General features: G+C 39.3%; 2 protein-coding genes across 3 annotated transcripts in view; one reads left to right on the top strand and one right to left on the bottom strand.

The window, feature by feature from the left end:
* Positions 1 to 6: 6 nt before the first annotated feature.
* NOL7 (nucleolar protein 7) lies at positions 7 to 3357 on the top strand (the record flags this gene model as incomplete). The annotated part of the gene is made up of 6 exons (XM_017730676.1): positions 7 to 74; positions 255 to 286; positions 1207 to 1321; positions 1957 to 2078; positions 2159 to 2236; positions 2994 to 3357. Coding segments are annotated over 6 exons (489 nt in total), but the record flags the coding sequence as incomplete, so codon positions are not given.
* Positions 3358 to 3870: 513 nt separating this feature from the next.
* Positions 3871 to 19691, bottom strand: part of RANBP9 (RAN binding protein 9) — a 30620-nt gene continuing 14799 nt past the window's right edge. The window contains exons 4-13 of one of the 2 annotated variants that reach the window (XM_017730675.1): positions 17853 to 17875; positions 15738 to 15922; positions 14831 to 14943; positions 13389 to 13497; positions 11793 to 11983; positions 9929 to 10076; positions 8095 to 8216; positions 5867 to 6018; positions 5085 to 5196; positions 3871 to 4723 (exon numbers count right to left, since the gene is read on the bottom strand). In XM_017730675.1, coding sequence (XP_017586164.1) covers positions 4593 to 4723; positions 5085 to 5196; positions 5867 to 6018; positions 8095 to 8216; positions 9929 to 10076; positions 11793 to 11983; positions 13389 to 13497; positions 14831 to 14943; positions 15738 to 15922; positions 17853 to 17875 — 1286 coding nt within the window. In that variant the 3' untranslated portion in view covers positions 3871 to 4592. The remainder of the gene's footprint in view (positions 4724 to 5084; positions 5197 to 5866; positions 6019 to 8094; positions 8217 to 9928; positions 10077 to 11792; positions 11984 to 13388; positions 13498 to 14830; positions 14944 to 15737; positions 15923 to 17852; positions 17876 to 19691) is intronic. The other variant, XM_017730674.1, reaches the window with a different exon arrangement.

Below are 19691 nucleotides of genomic sequence, written 5' to 3'. Positions count from 1 at the left end.
CCCCCCTCTCCTCCGCAGAAGCGCAGGCTGCTGCCCGAGGCGGTGCTGCAGGAGCTGCAGGATGCGTCCGCACGGTGAGGGGGCCAGCGGAGGCGGCAGTGGGTGTTGGGATCCTGTCTCCGCATCTACCACCCGTGGGGACCCTTCGGGTCCTGGCCTGGGAGGCCGGGCTGGAAACAGGGGCTTTCATGGCTCTAGTAAACGAAGGGAGTGGGAATTGAAGAGTAACCCGTTGCGTTCTCTTTGCTCCCCAGGCCCGCAGAGCATGCTGCGGCAGATGACCCAGGTATGCTACAGCTTGCTTTGCTAACGACGTGCACATCTGGTATTTCAGGAGTTCATTCCTGTGCCAGAGATGCAGTGGGAGCTCTGGTAAAGAGACCTTTTCCAAGTCTTAAACATGAACAGACTGGCCAGACTGTCTTTTTCCAAGGATAAGAAATATCTCAGGAAAAATCTAAAGTCACATTTGATCTAATTCTTGCGCCTTTTACAGAAGTAATTTGCTGTGTGGTGATTTCAGTTAAATAGCCTGAAGTATTCAAGGAAATCATGGACAGGTGCTATGGCAGAAAAAGCAAGGATTAGCAAAGGTGGATTAGTATTTAGCCCTTGTTTAAGTTATACATGCTATTCTTGGGTAGAGTTGTTAAATTGCCTCAATACTTTCTATATCAAACTACAGTTTAATAGTATCTGTAAAATATTAAGTATTTTCAAACTCAGAATTACAAAATCAAGTGTCTAGAGTGTTTATGACTGCTGTTCTTGCTTCATCTGTACTTCGAAGTACTTCACAAAAAAATCTTTTATTTAAACAGTTCTCTCATCCAAACCTCACATGCTGCTGGTGTAACTGCTACTTTTTCTTGCTTTTATTTAAAAAAGATCTGTTGTATTGGCTTAACAAAAAGATGAGCTGAGAATGAAGCAAGACTAAAGCCAGAGCTGGATTTCCCTCTATGGGTTACCCATAGCTGTTGTGTTGCATTGAATTTTTGTCGCGTGATCAATCCCATTTTGTTGATGCCAAGGAAGAGAAAACCTGGGTAGCAATACTTTGGGTTGCTCCTCTGAGCGTTTTTCTTCCCCTCCCTCTTACAGCTGTTCTTCCTAGTCAGTGCTTCTGAAAAATGCTGCTTAAGTCCTGTTCCTGTTTCACTGACTGGTTTTGATTTGTAATGTTTGGGAAATTCTGTTTGCAAGTTACTCTAGGTGAAGAACTTGAAGATGGGGCTGCACAGCTGGCACAAGGCCAGGCCCAAGGGCAAGGCCAAGCTGAAGTGCAGGAGAAGAAAGGCAAGAGGAACAAGGGTGCCAGGTAGGAGGAGATGATTTTGCCTTGTGTGGGAAGGGGCATTACAGCAGCTGTTCTGTCACTGCATGGCTGTACCCTCTTCTGCACTTCATGTTCCGCCTGTCCTTCCTCTGATTGAAAGCGTATTTATGTGCTAAAAGCACCTTTAATGTCTTCTGGTTTAGCATACTTACATATGTGTGCATATATATATAAAATACATAACAGAAATAATTTTTATATATGCTGTATGTATAACTGCTATGAGATAACTGGGCAGTCGTAAGCACAGCAGTACACATTGTGTTGTGTGCTGGTACAGGTGGGGTGGTTGAGCCCTGAATTCCTGCATTTAAATCTATTTTTCTCTCTCCTCTTTATTGCTTTGTCTCTGATGGCCCTAGAGAGGAATTGCCCTAGCTTCTGGTAGGATGAGCTCCAGACTCCCAGGAAACTACTTGGGGCACACAAAGGCATATGACAACAGCTTGAGAGTATTGATCCAGTTTTTTATTTTTTTAATACTGCCACAGAGCTCATCTGAGTATTGGAAACCAGCACTGGGTGCTGCTGTGCTCAAGCAGCAAAGCTTGACAGCAGTGTGTGTTGTTCTGGGTTCTGTAACCACACTACAGGGATGTACATCTCTCTTTGACTAGGACAAAAGGAAACTACATGGCTGTGTGCTTAAAAGACCACAGTGCAACAGGCCTCCACCAGCAGCTTGCCAGAGACTTTCTAAATGCTCAGCTCTATGGGCCACACACCAACCGTGTACAGGGTAAGCACTTCTTCCTGGCTGGGTCTGTATTGAGTCTTGTCTGGCTTAAACTCCAAGATTAACACTTGTCTCCATTTCAGCAAATGAATTTTTTTCCCTTGCAAACAAGAAAGATCCAGTGAAAAAAGCCGCAGTTCAGTTTGTGGACAAGTCTTGGGGTGAGTATAGAAAGTCGGAGTAGGTACTATTTTATGGGTATGTGGTTAAAAGTACCCTTGAATAAAAGCATGGTTTCCATGCTAGAGCATCGTGGCTCATGATACTCTTAACTCCAAGCACGTAGCCAGGTAAGGGAAGGGCAGCAGGGAACTGCAACCTCAGCGGTGTCATGAGCACACCCCCAGAGACAGCGTATGAGACAGAAGCTGAAAAAAAAATGACTTTGTTTTTGGTATGTTAAGAAACAGCTATTGTCCTAGAGCTGGGGCTGCTCAGTGAAATAAATACTGCAGTAGCTGTTGTTTCAGCCTCCAGTCTCTGAGCTGTTGGAAGGCATTTCAGATGCATCTCACACTTAAAAGCAGGGATACTGAGATCCCAGAACATCTATGTGAGCACAGGGAAACAGCACCCATTTCTCCTAATTTCCATAATGGATGGGGACAGTCTCACACCTGCAACAGTCTGTGAGACTCCTGAAGACCAGAGGCAAAAATTACTGATCCTTAGCAAGCAGGGCTGCTTTCCATCTGCGCTCCATCACTGAAAGCACCACTGTGCCCCCCACCTGAAGGGGCCTGGTGCAAGCTGGTACTCCTGGCCAGTGGAACGGACCTGGGGCATACAAAATACCTTAGGAAGTTTATCAGTGTTTGAGGTGGTGGTTCTGTTCCAAAATGCTGCAGCAGTCAAGCTGCTTCTCCAGCACATGGGCTAAGAAAAATGGTAACTTAACAGCTATTTTTTTTTCTTAAGGGCAAGATAAAAAGGAAAAAGCAGCAAGGTTTAAGAAACGTTGGCTGGCAACACAGATTAAAAATGGAGTCTAAAGACAGCTTTTTCAGAAGATGCTGCCAAGGACTTTTACTGACAGTTGATCTCTACACAACGGAGGTGTCTTTTCTCCCCTTCACTGTCACTTTGCTTTGAGCTCCAGCCATCAGAAGGTACCAAGCTGTACCTGATCAGACTTCCCTGTTCTCTCCCCTCCGTGAAGTTCTTGGGGGAGCTACAGAGCAGCCCGGCCAGTGTGGTAGAACAGCTGGTGCTAGGACCAGGCTTGCTGAGCTGCCTCCATGAGGCAATGCCCATGCAGAGAATAAAGATGAGCAATGTTTTACCTACTGTTGTGGATGTTGCATTCCTTACAGCAGGCAATTCTTCCTGCTGCTTCAGTGACTTGCATCTCTAAGGAAAGGCTGTGCCCTAAGAGCAGAATCATTAAATCGGCTCCCACAGCAGGACACTTTTGCTCCAGCCTGATGATTACTTGTCAAGCAGTAGGGCTTTTTCCCCATCTGCAGGGAGTCCTGAGTAAGCTTCCTGCACTGTTAGCTAGACTCACTGTGTGGCAAGAACATGGCAAACCTTTCACTTCCACCAGCCCAGTTCCTGCAGGCAAGTGGCAACCCCGACTTGAGGGATGAGCCACTCTGCTCGCCGCAAGGGCTGCTGCTCTAGGATGGAACACTAGAACAAGAAAATGTAGCATCCAAGTCCGTGCTACTGTGGATGTAGATGTAAGTTTTTAATGGCTGGTTAATTATGATATCACTACATTTTATTGCAATATAGTACTATTTAAGCACTTTTAAAAATGCAAGGTGTACAAAGATTAAATTAAGACTGTAAATTGACTAAATATTTGGTTTTTATATAAATAGGTCATAACCACACTGTGTTGACATGTAATACTGTTATAATACAACAGTTAAACTGGTGAGCCTACACAACAGAAGCTGTCTGTAGTTAAACAAGGAAACAAAGTTGAAAAGACCATGTTAAAACAAAAAACTACTAAGATCAACAGGTTGGGATTGTAAGTAGCAACAAACATATTCACTCAGCTCCTGAGTAATTCAAGTTTTACAGTACACATTAAAAAATATCATTTCTTCCCATCAACACTATATATCCAAACCATTTGCATTTTGCAAATTACACTGATTGAACTATGTAACAATGGGGGTGGAGGTTGGCAAGTCATCCTGCTTGACATTTACATCACCCACATGCTAATACATCCATGTTTTCTATTCTTCCGTCCCACCACAAGGTAGCAGGATTTTTGGTTTGTTTTGGACAATCGTTCAAAGGATTGGTACTTGTCAATTTGGATGTCTGACGTTACCAGTGATATTTTCAACTCTTAGTTGTCTAAGAGGTTTAAAGATGGAAATTTTCTCCTAACACTAAGTTAGAAATCATTTGCATCATGCTGTAAACTAGGAAGCAACATAAAGCGACAGACTTGTCCTTAGTACATAATTAAAATTCCAAATTCCAGTCAGCAGAGCTGGTCTACTTTCCATGTTGAATATGCCACAACACCTTTCAGACCTTCAAAATGCATAGCTAGTGTAGGTAGTCTTCCACTGTGGCGAACGCACAGGATCCAATTCCTGACCGGGCCATCAATCCTAGACACTGTGACGCCTGTCCCATGGCTAGGGCAAGCGGGGGTTGCTTTGGCAGATTGTGAGTCTCTGAAAAAGAATCACAGTGGCAGATAAAAAACCTGAATCATTTCACAATAATGCACTGAAAACTTGACATTTAAGCCTACTTAAATCATTCATTTGTGAAGTTTGCTCTAAGAGCAAGACACAAAGCAGGAGCAACAAAGTGACTGTGCACAGCACCATTATTGAACAGGCCCATTTTTGTTCTGAATGTAACAGCAGAAAAGTACCTGTTATTTTATGTACCCCCCAAAACAATCCCTTTCTTCCCAGAAGAACGTACCCTACACTGCTATCCTTCCTTACAGAGGAGCAGCTGGGCCACCTGTGTGGGACAAGGGGGAGGCACCCCGAGCACCCTGGGCAGCCAGCAGGCCGCACTTACCTAGTATTGCACTATTCAGTACAGAGCACACTGGTTCTCTTTGTATCGGGTCAAGCTGGTTCCCAACAGGGCTGCTCCAGGGATCGGAATATGCAAGTAAACTGAATGCATCCTGCGGGAAGATGGCTTTTATTGTATCTCACAGCTATAAGCTACTAGTGGAAAGAAGGACCATTTTATTCAACTATTTTGATTCAGAATCACAAAGGTGACTGTCAGTGTCCATTGATACAAAAAGAGAAACAGAAATTGTGACAGGACTTGTTCCATTTAGTGTTATTTCCCAAGAGCAAGGCAAAAGGTAGCACTATTTTACTAAGTGACAGGGTAAGAGAAAACAGACTGAAAACTGCATGCAGTCTTTGGCCAGGGAATTCTTTTCCAAAGCAGTCTCAAACCAAGGCAAACTAATTAACATGCAGAATACTAATGACAGCACATTTTGGGCATCTCTACCAATCCCCTTGCGGTTCACTTATCATTAGAGACAAAAACAGCACTTCAATTCAAGAGGCCAAGTTATGTGGTCAGAAATGAGAGAAAGGGAAGTGCTAAATTAATTTCTGTGTTTAATTGTGTAACAGCACTAAATTATCTTCCTTGTGCATGTGCTACACAGACAAGAAAGAAGACAGTGCTACACCACAGCTGACCAGAATACTGCTCTGAGACACACAAAAAATGGCAGAAGTTAAAGCAGAACAGTATTCCAGCACAGCATGCTGTGGGACATTCCTTCTGGGCAGCACAGTTATTCACCCTTACAAGAAGGTTAAACATACCTTGAGCATTTTCTTGTTCACTGTGTTTTTGCCACATTCTCTTCTTAGCTGCTCACTCATTGCTTGCAATTCTCTTCCAAAATGGATCATCCTTTCAATGGCTGCTTGGCTGCCACCACATAGCTGGCGTCTTAACTGACTTGAATCTACTTCTAAAGAAACGATAGCGTCATCATCACCACTGACAGAGTCGAGGGTAACAACCTATGGATCTAGGGACTCTGCACTGGTTTCACTCAAACACAGCTGCCTGCCCAGAGACAGAGCAGGTCAGGCCAGAGACCTTGGCCCCACGTACTCCTGAACTGAGCACTGCCGAAGTGCTCCTTGTAAACATTTAAGAGACCCAGTTCACTAATGGCAAAGGCTGTCAGCACATGCTGTTCATCTTGCAAGGGGTGATTTTAAACTAACTAGAAGATAAACCAGATTTTACCCTAAAATTTTAAGGGAGTTTAAAAAACAACAATGAAAGTCCATACAGTTCTTTTTTAATGCTTGGGCACTGCATTTCTAAGGATACGTGGAATCGGGAACTGCTAATAGAGGGTAAAAAATGCTGAACTTCCTGAACAGCCATGATGGATTCTGCTACAAGACAATCATTTAGACTGTTCATATTTCTTGTAGAACACATGTTAATAATTTGGATATTTCAGGCTCCTTTCGTAATCAAGCAGAACACTACAACTGATTTCTTCACTGTTTCCTACAATACTCCCCAATACTAGTGATTTTAAAAGAGATTGATGCAGCTTATGAATAATAAAACACTTGGCTTCTTTGAAAATTCTGCCTTTTAAAATTTACACCTAAAGCACCACATTAAAAAAAGGCATTTATCCATTTCTTGTCTTTTTTCATCAATGGAATCAAGTATTAAAATGAGCATTTTGATAGACTGTTCAATTACAAATCCACTCTTGTTTCTGACTTTAACACTGCTATTTAGTGATGTATTTTGACCACTATTTCAAAAAAGGAATTTTAACTGGCCACTTTTTTTCCCCTTAGATATAAGTGTATCACCTCTGGAAAATACCTGCCTACTTATTAACCTTACATACACAGTACTAAGGAGAATATATAAGTATTTCAAGAAGCGAAAAACCACCAGACTGAAACTGGGGGGTGTAAACAGTGTAGATGAAGCACCCACAAGTCTTCAGGTAGTGGTACTTGTCCCTAGCTCAGCCTAATCTAGGACATCCCTTTCCAAAGGCAGCAGACAACTACATTAAAAAACCACAAACACCTCTGTGCCCTGTGCAGCTGCTGCATGTCTGTCATAGCAAGTCTCTGCAGAAGAGGCTGCAAGAGAGCAAGGACCAGTTTTGGGTTTTCTGTCACAGAAGTAAGGTCTCAGTTTCAGAGCATAATGCAGGGAAAATAGCAACTTGCATTCCTCCTTGCAGGGCTGTTAAGAGAATGACATTTGCTGTTCAACAGTTACCTGTATTTCCCAGCAAAGCTGTGGCATCAGCAGCAGCAGCAGCACATGCCCCGGAACTGGGAAGCGCTCACAGACCTCTGCACGCACTGCTGCATTCTGAAGGTCTCCAGTTTCACATTTCATTTAAACTACACATTAACTGACATCTGCTTAAATCAATTGTTTGAATAGCAATTCTGCAGCTGCACAAAGGGCAAGCAGAGGGGATTTAAATACTCATTTGTTACCAACATCAACAGCCATGACAGAGTGTAAAGCAAATTAAGTAAAACAAAGTTAATTTTTAGCCCCCAACTATATAAATTGGTGGGGTTTTTGGTGGAAAACATGGGAAAAAACTTAATTTTTCATTTTTTACATTTCCCAAATACAGCTCTCAAGCATTAAGTATTAGCACTTTGCATTCTTCAATATAAGAGATTTAGAGTTTCTACGCTTACTGTGAAGCACAAAGATGCCATGAGAACCATGAATGGGAAGAGGCAATCTGCCAACTCAAACACAGGCTGCTACCCAACAGGGTGTTTCTTCTCAAAGGTACTTCCTTAGATATTGATGCTATTTTCGGTAGCCATGAGTTACCCATTTCCCCTGTTCTCACACTGATATTGGACCACCTAAATCAGTGGTTTTAAAATTTACATCTAGTAATAACAAAACAAAAAAATTAACATTTGAGCTAATAACCCTAATTTTCAAGTTGGGAAGCATTGCAAGTAAAAACATAACCTTGTTGCCATCACTTAATAAAAATGTAAGAAATATCACTGCAGACCCATTTCTGTGTCACATTCTTCCATTTCGTGATCATGTTTAGAACTACCATTTAGGAAGCCATTGGATGAAGTCTCAGCAACCCCATTGGAGTAGTGATCTGTTTCCATGTCTACATCATTGCTGAAAAGAAAGTAATAAATACATGTTTTACTCATATTTAAGTACTTAGGTTATCTTTACAACTTCATCACAGTACTTCCTCAGCTACTGAAAAGGTGCTGTTAAATATTACCGAGCTAGACCACACTTTTTTTCGATAGTAACTGGTGATACCAGAGCACCATGGAAATTTTTAAGGCTGTCTCAACATTAGTAGTCAGTAAAATAGTATTTTCAGATACTGAAAAACTAAAGATGTCCCCCATTATTCAGGAGTAAGGAATATAACACTTTCTAAATACACACCAAAAAGTTCTTACCTTATTTATATAACTGTATGTACACAGAGCTGAAGAAAATGCATTGAGAAAATATACTACTGTCACTTTAAAAAAAATATATAATTAATATTTATAAATTAAAAATATAGTTAAATCAATATACATCCTACTTTGAAAAGACCATATTTAGGTACCTAATTATTTCAAAAAATGCCTTCTCCTATTTACTCTGTGGAACGACAGAGGAAAAGCAAAAAAAGAAAACCCCAAAGCAAATGCTGAGTAAACCAGAACACTGAAGAGACACTCAGTGGCAAATGCAGAGCATTCAACTCCTCACCACCCTTTGCTTGCAGCAGCTCACAGAAGTGCTTTTAGAAAATGCCAGCACAGCTTTGGGGACTGAGCTTTGCTGACAGTTGCATCCTAGCTTGTTCTATTCCGTCATGGAGAACAGCAACCTTAAACCTCTGTCAAGACCAAATAGATTCAATTTGGAAGTTTCATATCTTGCTTCTAAGCAACCAAAAATACTCAGCTTCCTTTGAGGAAGGAAACCAAAAGGCCTCTCTGACTGGACAACAGCACAGCCAAGGAACTGCCTTGCTCCGTGAAAAATCTCCAAGTTGCCTGGACACTGCCAGCCTTTTGGCAGAGGCAATTGCTGATGCAAACAGAAACTCTGAAAAGCTAAAAGGTAAATTGTTACTCTTACCTTTTTACCCCAATTATCACCATCCAACTAAAATAGTTTTGGTCATCACCACCACATCATCACATCCTATGCGGTAGTTTTGGGAATCCATTTTGGACAATGCAGCTCAGTGCTGTTGCATTTCACATCAAGTTAGGTTCTGCTGCATCCACACAACCTAGAGCTATCTGATATTTACTGGTTATGAATAACCATATTAACCCTGATTAATAGATTTATTTTCATTCACTGAATTGAACGTGTTTGCACTTGTGACAGTGACTGGCATAGGCAAACAATCCTGGTGTATACAGTGAAAGAGAATGCACACTTCACATGCATCTCAATTGTGTTTACTTTGCAGATACTGCCACAAATGGACAGTATCTGGAAAACTTTTCATTACCTACGTGCAACACACTCAAATCAGTGTCAGTGGCTCAAATTAAAATCCTAAGTGCCAAAGAGCTAATTAACCTTCACTATGCAACTTCAAAACTGACCATAGCTATAAGCAACATAATTTACTTTTGTCCATTTCATTTCTTTAACCCAAAAGGAGAAAAAGGTCTATTGAGCCTGAACTGTCAAAACAACCAGAGTTATCACAAGCTGTTGGCCCCTTACACCGTGTTTCAATGCCCTTCGGAGAAAAAAAATCAACCACATCAAATCCCACTGAAAACTCTTCCCTGCAATGCAAACATGTGGACAACACAAGCCTTAATGTAATTTAGAGGCATCTAAAGTTTATTTACCTGGAATAGCTGTTAACCTGCTGTGATCTTGATACATTTATGTTGTTGAGCTCTGGTACATTCAAGCTGGTGGTTGTGTGTTTACTGTGACAGTAAGACTGATGCGCTTTATTTGATATTACTCCATTACTGCAACTACTTTCAAACCCTGAAAGAAAGTTTTAACCACTGTAGCCATGAAGCAGTACTTACAGGTAAGTTTGTAGGAAAAATGATGTAAGTATAGTGTTTACTGACCAGGAACAAGTATGCTGAATTTGTCACACAAACTCAAGTATTTTACCTCCATGTTTCAGGTATTTGAACCTTTAAGGCTTCTGGAGTACAGAAGTTAAGCATTATTTACCAGGTATGAACACAGACACGAGAAGGTTTTTCCAGCTGTACTAATACACTGGTAACACAGAAAACTGCACCAATGTAGAAGAGCTTTTTAGAATGGATGCATTCAAAATCTTTTCTAGGCCACTGTAATCATTATGAATGGAAGCAAACATTACTAATTCCTGATCATGGAATTCTTGTGATAAATGTGCAGTAGAATTCAGTGCTGAATACTTTGCATGTTGCTATACTTACACACAACCTCCCTCCTTCACCATGTAATTATTTTAATTGTTAATACTGTGCTTTGCTAAATAAAATTATACCATATTGTGAAATTACAATGCCTAGCTAAAATCTCTTCTGACCCTTCTAAAATATAATAGGAAAACTACTATTTGAAGCAAACATGTAATTGCCAGTTCCATCAAACCAAGAGCTCCCTAGTATGTTCTAAAATAAAACAGGTCACAGGAAGGGCTTATTATAAAGAAAACAGCTGCTGCCATTTACAAAATCCCAAACATCAATTCTAATAATACATTCATCAACCTGCCTCTATTTTCAAAATTAGAAGAGTTACAGGTACTTTCTACAATACATCCCAATAACCACCTGAAGAACAACCAGAAAATGTGAGTGGCTCTCCACTGGCACATGTGATGGCACTCTCTTGACACAGCAGAAAGAAACGCGAAGCTGCTGTTGTCCTTCCACGGGCAGAAGGAATTACGATGGCCAGGCTACACTGGCTTTCCACTCCATTCCAGAGGAAAAAAAAAATAAATGAAGCACCCCCAATCAGCTCTAGTTTGGATTTGGAAATTAAACAGAAGTGAAAGCTGATGGTCTCTGCTACCTTAAGAGTCTTACCATTTTAACGTGCTCAGCTTCCTCTCAGCAGGGGCGCTTTGGAAGGCACCTTCCCATAAGCTTGGGGCAGCTCTGAACATTCATGGCTTCCCAGGGAAGATTTCCCATTATCTAAATGCTCTAAGAAATGTTTCAACTGAGCAGACTGAAATGTGGCTGCCAGCAGGATGTCTTTTACCCAACCATACACCCAGCTTCTGGTGTTTCCTGCTCAACCACAGGTATTCTGACTTCTCCATCGACACCACAGGAAATGGATCATATACACTACTTAATGGATTTAAACCATCTTGCCCAAGTCATAAATTATCATCAAAAGGACAACAGAAATTTATGTCACAACCTTCCATCTCCCAGAGGGAAGCACTTCTTAGAAACTGGTAGCAATCTATTTTGCAAGAAGTAAAGCACGTGCAAAAATTATGTGATGAAACTTTTGGTCTGCCCAGTGACTGGAAATCACGTATTTTAATCATTAAAATTATACTGTTACACAAAGCATCCACCATAAAATCTTAAGTTAAAAAAAAAAACAACCCAAAAAAAAAAAAAAAAAAAAAAAAACCCCCAAAAAAAACCCCCAAAAAAACCCCACAAACCAACCAAAAAAAATCCACATGGTGTGGTATGCCCCAACCTATGTGGTCGATCCTCCACGTGAACTTACCAGTAAAGTGTGTGCTGCTCCCTTTGCCTGTTGCCAAATTGTGAATATTCATTCCATGGCTGGGACTCATGCTAGGACTACTGAATGACCGTGGGCTAACAGGGTAACTATCTTGAGATTTTGGACTGTGGCCTCCCAAACACCGCACTTCACTGTCTGTACCATTCACCATCTCTATGAACTGGCGCACCCTAAACAAAAGGCAAAAAGTTAAGCTAATAAAACCATTTACACATTTCAAATTACCAACGATAGCAATGATTTTATTTTAGTGTTAAATACAGAGCAAGTCTGACTCAACAAAATGCTGGATGTCAGTAACCCAATCGTCAATAAGCTCTGGAGCATTCCACCAAAAATACACAATTACAAATTTGTGAGGGAGGAGAACAGGAATATTATCCTTGGAGGACAGCCTTTGTCACTAAGTCCTCAAAGTTTAGAGATTTAAACCATATTTCCTTGTTCTAACTGTTATATTGGCAGGGGCAAGGTTATTTCTTGAGAAAGATATGTTGTTATGTTATCATGTCTGTCATTTCTCTCAAAGTAAATGAGAACAGAGTTTGACTGTCTGCAAAACTAAGCATTAAAGGGTAACTCTTAACATTAAACATCTGCACTAGAAAACAACTTGAAAAGCAAACTCCCATACAAACCTTCCCTTTAGAGGCTGTTGCTCTTTGTCAATTTCATTTTAGATAAGGAGGTTTTACTATGGACTTTAAGGAAGCTCAGAACTCCTGCTTTATGCTTTAGGCTTCAGTAGCCTCAATAGAACAGGCAAAATTTAGAAAGACAGATTGAGAGAAAGATAACATACAATTGACGCTATTGAGTGAAGTCTTTCATCAAAATGTTCGCATTTTGTGAATTCTGTGCTAAGTCTGGAGTACTATCACGTGAATTCTGTTCAGCACTTGAGCATGACAGACTTCAAACACATTCCAAGTTACTTAACTGAACATAAAATTAAAGTGCTTTGTTCTTAGAGGAGATAACACATTTTTCCACATTCAAACACTGCAATGTGATACAAAATTCTGGAGAACAGCGCAGTTGGCAAGTAAAATTTCCAGAATGAAGGTGACTATTGTGTGCCTGGGAAGCCAAGAGAACTCTTTGGGATTATGGAATTTCCACAGTTTTAGCCAGAGGTTTCTAGTAAAGTGGCATGGAATGAAACAGGTCATTTAAACTGATCTTTAAAGTCAGTCACCCCTTTGGAGGAACAGACTAACTTATGCCAACAGAATTCTTAACCTTCTTGAATGTGGTACTGTATCAGTTTCCATTTTAAGTTTTACTTGACACCCAAATGGATTAAAATTCATTTTAAAAAACTACAGAACTTAGTTCTAGAGAACAAGTCTACAGGGAGATGTGAATTATGCTGCAAACCAGGACCTTGATGACAAAACCTAGTTAAACATGTAGCAAATAAGAAGAGCATAAAAAAGTGAAATATACACATTTTCTAAAAAGCGCTGCTTAACTTTGTATAAACTTTTGTGAAAGCTTTAAATGAGTAACTGTCTTGTCTCAGAAGGTACTGTGCCATCTATAAACACACATCTGTATAATTTGAAGACTCACTTTAATGCAAATAAGAGATTAGGATTTCTTTCTAGTAAACTTGGATACAACTGTTGTGTTGTTTCAATGGCTTCTCCCATTCTTCCTGCTAAAACCAATTTCTGAATTCCTGTTCACCAAAAAACAAATAAGAGATTAGGATTTTTTTCTAGTAAACTTGGATACAGCTGTTATGTTGTTTCAATGGGTTCTCCATTCATCCTGCCAAAACCAATTTCTGAATTTCTGTTCAGCAAAACCAACATCAGGTAAACGGACAGCTTATGGATTAATATACGTACATTAACGATTAAAAGACACTGCAACCATCAGTCAACAAGATTTTTTTTCCTCTTAAAAATAGTTATTGTAAAGAAAGATCATGCTTCCTTAAAATGTTCAACAGGAAAATTTAAGAACTGCACTCCACCTACATGTATCTAAATGAGAACTCAGTATTTTTATTTACTGCCAGCATCCAACGGCTTTGTAGTCAGATTGTGCATTTAGAGCTAGAATAAGATTGCACACACTCTTCTGTGATTTATTTCTCGTTTTCACAACTTTATGAATAAGCACATACCAAACTGCTGTCACTCAAGAGCATCCAAATTACATCCCACTCCTACAGGTTCAATTTTGACTAAGAAAAACAAAAATTTAGTCTCTCTCACCTACAACACATACTTCCAATCAGGTTACAGTTGAGTAAAACCTTTCACAACTGTCCCTGCTTTAGTTGATGCTTCTGTGGCTGTAACTTGGCTCAAGCTGCAAACAGCCTCCCAGCTCTCTCCACCAGCAGAGAAACTGATCCAAATGAAAAATAGCCCAACAAATGTGTTGTTTTACAACCAGAGCAGTTTCCCCATGTTGTATGTCATATAGTAACACAAATGCTTATGGTCAGGGATTTAAATGGAAGGGGAAGGCACTGTTCAATCAGGCTGCCAAACAGCACTGGCATGCATGGCAAGTTAGAACTGAACTGCTGTTACTTCTCCATGTCCTCTTCCCCATCACATCTGTAAGCAGGAAAACTCAAGTTTCATTTAACTTATAAAACATTCTCTAAACTCAATCCCTTTTCACAGTTCAGATAAAAATATAAATGTTTGTCAAGACTAAGTTTTATATTCCTGTTTGTGACTGACCATTAGCTCTCACAAACACTCAGTTAGAGACATTACACACATTTGTTTCAGACATATCGCAACTTTCCATTCAAGAGAAAAGACAACAGGTAATTTAGCACATCGGCTACATCAAACAAGTTACAAAGTATTACTACACAGATTTTTTTGTACCCAGCTGCTCATACATGTGTAACATTAGATGACAGCAAAGAACTGTGCTATGGAGTAGTGCTGCAAGCAAATTCTACAGTGCTGCTCAAGAGAAGGCTTCATGTAATATTTGTTTAAGGGAGGAAAAAAGGGATGCAATGTGCTTTCCGGCCTTACTTTGTCTGTTCTTAATGGAAGCTAATTCTTCTAGCACAGTCTGGTCTGTGGATCTGGCGAATGCCTCTGCTGTTGCACAGTATCCATGGTGAACTAAGTAAGATGATACCATTCTAAAAATAAACAATAACAAAACTCAGAAATACTCATTAAATACAGGTAAGAAACCAAGAACTCCTGAATGCAAAAACCCTTTGCTAAAAAGAGGTGACTGAATTGAAAAATTGTACTTGAAATGCAGAGATTTCTGTACAAGTCAGACAAAAGTAATTCAGCTAAGAACCAGAATATTCTTTAAAACACTGTACAAAATAACCATTAAAAAAATAATAAACGTGTAACTTTATTGTGATGAATTTTAGTAACAATTATTCATCACCCAAAGGCAGGGTCAGTTCAAGTATCAACTGCTAATTAAGTTGGGGTTTTTTTTCTCATTACCCACACTGAAGTGAATTTGCTGCACAGTAAAGTTTTGTTTTCACTGAAAAAATAAAAAATGCAAAGTCACAACCACCATTTTTCCAAGAAACACTAATGGGACACAACTTAACCTGGCATGTTGAAGGCTGAGAACACAAAGGGAAATTTCCACAGCCCAGAGTATTCAAACTGCCCATTACAACCACGGCAACTTTCCTAAAAACTCCCCAGTCCATATCAAATCAGAACAGAAGTCTTACACTCATCATTATAAAGTCCAAATTATTAATGACACAGACAACTCTGCCACAAAATGCATTCATGTTCCCATTTGCACAGTTATCAAACCTGGTAACAAAATTACTTGTACTATTTTTTAATAGTATCTATCACTTTTTGCGTGAGACAATAGAAAGAATGTTTTAAAGATCTCTGAAAACATGCAATTAACAACTTCTAAAAAAATTAATATTACAAGTCTTACTTCTGAATCATTGTTTGCCACTCTCCTTCCCGATCTCCTATTGGAAATCTGTCAATCTGTGCTTGAATTTTGGTTCTCCACTCTCGCATATAGTCTTCAATATCAAATACAAATGGGTGTTGTCCAAAATTAGCATCCACAACCTCTCCGGGTGTTTGAAGCCCTACTGTAGGGTACAAGTTTGGCTGCAAAAAATATTTTAATTAGTTTTTGACACTTATCCTAAAATCCCCACTGTTGTGGGGATTTTTAAATCTCTAGTAATATCCCCACTGCTTCTAGTAGTGTGCTCCAGCAGTAAAAGCAGCTTCTGCCAATACAACAATGCAATGACTGACTAATTTTATTCCCAGTGGTCAAAATGTTTTCTTAGTTTGAAAGAAGAAAATCTTACTGACGTTCTAGTCAGAAAATACACTTTTTAAACTGTGCTAAACATTACAACATTTGCGTTCAATTTCACAAAATACTAAGTAACAATTTTCGATGGTTTTTAAAGGCCTGGTTTTTTCTTTTAAAAATGGAACAGAAATTAAACTTACAAAGTGGGCCATTTTCCTTTTGGGGTGAAATACTTAAAATGTCACTGACTTTTAGTGGTAAGAACTGACAGGACAGAAAACTCAATATCCTCAAAATCCAAGCATAGTGCCTAACAAGAACTGTAACAGTGCATTGAAGTTCTCATGAATTCCTGGACTTGTATCTAGGAAAATACATTATAGCACTTATTGTTGTCTCAGTTTTATTTTATTTTCTCCATGCATATTTGAAATATGCCAAATATGAGAAAGGTAAAATCTGCCTGTTGGGATAAAAGTAATTTTCTTAAGTTCAATGAACACCTCAGCCATGGCAAGGCAATCAGTTGCATGAATGGGGTTTTGTTGCTGGGGTCATTTGGGGGGGTGGGGGGAGCTAGTATAAAAATTTTTTTAACATTAATTTAATAAATATGCCTACATCATAATTACACTGCAGACAATGGTGGTATGGTAAAATGGTATGTTCATCTACAGAACCATATGCTAAATAAATTAAAGCTATCAGTAAGAAGTTATCAACATGCAGGTCAGTAGGAACTCTGAAGCCCAGCAAAGCCAGTGAAATGAAAAATACTCTGGTTGCTCAAACCATGCCCAAGCCAATCTTGCCTCTATTTTCACATATACACTGTTTGCTTTTCCAAAGAAACATGCTCATACTGTTATCTAGTCTAAAATAATCAATAAACTGCAAGTCTCAAATCTTTTAATGAGATGAAAACCATTGATTCCAACAAGGGGTTTAGCTTCACACTTCAGATTATAGTGTCAGTTTTCCTGAGCTGGCACCATGTGCTAGCAAGGAGCCCTGCTAGCATCCCAAAAATCCAGGACATGGGCAGTGGTTTCCTACACAAAACACTCAACCCTGTGGTAGGACTAAGAGACTCCTTGGGTTACTGACTTCATTTTTCCTTAATATCTGTCCTTGCCTCTTAAGGCCACAGAAAGGGAGTGGCTGGCCAGATGGATGTGCATCACACACTGCACTTTAAACAGATTAAATCAGAAATGAACTGGAGTGCAGTATCACGCCTGTATCAGCAGTATAGGGAACAGACGCCAGTTTTAAGGAAAGCACAGTTTAATTGACTCAAAAGCTGCAAGACTTCAGATATGTGCAGCTTTAAAAAAAAAAAAGTAATTTGATACATTTGATTTTATGAAGCAAAGATTGTGAAAATCAGGCATCAAGAACGAGTTACAGCAATCATGTCTCAAGCAGCCATCTACCATGTTGGTGTTTAATACAGCTCTGACATTGTATGTAAGGCTTGAATGTGCCAAGTATGTAATAACTATTTGCATGTATTACTTTCTGCTGAAACTTTCACTAGAACTGCCTGTTAAAAACCTGAAAAGGAAAACCTCTTGTAAGGATTGGTGTAAAACCAAAACACTTTCTCCTTCAATTAACAGATCACCACTGAAATGACAATGAGAATATCTGATATTAAATTGGCTACAAAGATTATCACTGTAATTCCAACAAGCATAAGGAAAATGCTAGTTTGATCTGAAACATCTGTTTATGACACAAAGGGAAACTCTGAAAATGCACTTATCTTACCGGTAAATCTGTGAAAGCGATGCCTGTAATAAAGAGAAAATTAAGATTAATTTCCATGTGTCTGGATTCTAGCCTTATTTTCTTAAATGTATCATTGTATGTTCAGAAAACTCACCCAATCAATCTCAGAAATGAGTTAAGTATGGTGAAATCCACGATGCTTAAGCACAATTCATGTTTTTAAATAATAAACTGCAGTATTTGGCAAAAAGTAATTGTCATTCAAAAATACTTAAATTGCCCTTAATTTTTTCAAAATAGGTCATAAGATTTAGCAAACCATACAGATATGCAGATTAAAAAGTATGGAAGTTCTAGCTACATATTAAATTTAAAAAGAAAAGTAAGGATATCTGAAAATACTTTTTCACTTGCATGTCACAATGCTGCAACATCAAGATTTAATGGTGTTTGCTATTACTTTTCTTTGTAAATACTCACAATCTTTACACAAGCAGCACATGTCTATAATACTCCAAACCAGCCTGCAAATGTTTCACTCTAATCCACGCCAACATGCTTTGGTTTTCAAACAGAACAGCTTAATATCTTGTTACATAATTACAAGCATCCATCTACCCGTAAAACCAAGGGAATGATTTTGCTGTCTCAGGATTAGAGAAAAATATGACCTCTATACACTTCAGGAACTTTGGGCAATTTCAGGGGATAGGAGAGCTTTCAGTTGAAAAATAAACATCAGTAATCTGACGTTTCTGATGATTCTGACAGCCAAATAATAACAGTAGTTCAGAATTTCCTTTATTGTTGCAAGCATTTTTTTTAAATGCAGAATTATTCAAATCCACTTATCCCTTCAAACTTCAATTTATTTTGTATCACCACCTTCTCAAATTTAAGATGAAAACAAAGCTTTTAACCTTTTGTCCTAAATTCCATCCCTGTTTTCCATCTCCATTTTTCACCAGGATTTCAAACCTCAAGAGCATCTGGATTCCTTACCCACGTCTTTTGAGACAGAAGGATGACATACTGAGTAAATCTGTTTCCTTTGTTTTCTCCCATCATAACCCAAAGCTATCATTTTATTTATTCCCTGCTCTTACCCTAACTTTTTCTGAGCTATAAAATTTTTCTATTTGGCAATTTTGACATCCAACTTGCTCTTTTCCAAAATGGAGGCTGTAGGCATAACAAATCAATGACGACTACGTGATATGTAGGTACTGGGGGTTTTAGGAGGGTTTGTTTTGGCTTTTTCTCAACCCAGGATTTCAAACTCGCTTGAGAATTGCTTAGCCCTTTTTGCCGCATCAAATCCCAGGCTAAGACAGAGACTTCCTATATTCTAGACCATATATGTGGCCCAGAGAAGAAACATAAATGTCCTCCAAATCATGAATATACAAGAATGCTGGACAACTAGCAGCAGCAACAACTCAGTGAGACAGACAAAATTTCTGATTTCTTTTTCCACTGAACACAGGATCAATTTTCCTCTGTCAGAAACTCAAGCTAGCAAAGCCCATGACAGCAGGACAGCTGTCAGGTTTCCTTCTGAAATCCATAAAGTGTTTGTCAGACTCAGTCTACGACAGATGACATTTTTTTAGCCTCTCCTCACCTATGCCATTTTGGTCTCCTCTAAAACAAGATTTTAATCATTTGCACTGTTGTTTCACAGCTGGCCTAATCCAGTCTGCTTTAAGTTTTCCACTGAAAAGGAGGGTTCTGCTCTTGCCTTCGTAGCTCTTTGCTGCTTTCATGTGACCATAAGAGTAGTGAGAACACTCGTGTCTCTTTAGCTGATCAAATGATCCAACTTACCTGCAGGCACATTGTGAATGTTTCAAAAAGGGAATAAGATAAGATTGCTTT

Source organism: Corvus brachyrhynchos, unplaced genomic scaffold (assembly GCF_000691975.1).
Source record: "Corvus brachyrhynchos isolate BGI_N302 unplaced genomic scaffold, ASM69197v1 scaffold43, whole genome shotgun sequence".
NCBI lineage: Eukaryota > Metazoa > Chordata > Aves > Passeriformes > Corvidae > Corvus > Corvus brachyrhynchos.
The sequence above is the reverse complement of the archived record's forward strand: the minus strand, read 5'-3'. Positions and strand labels throughout refer to the sequence as shown.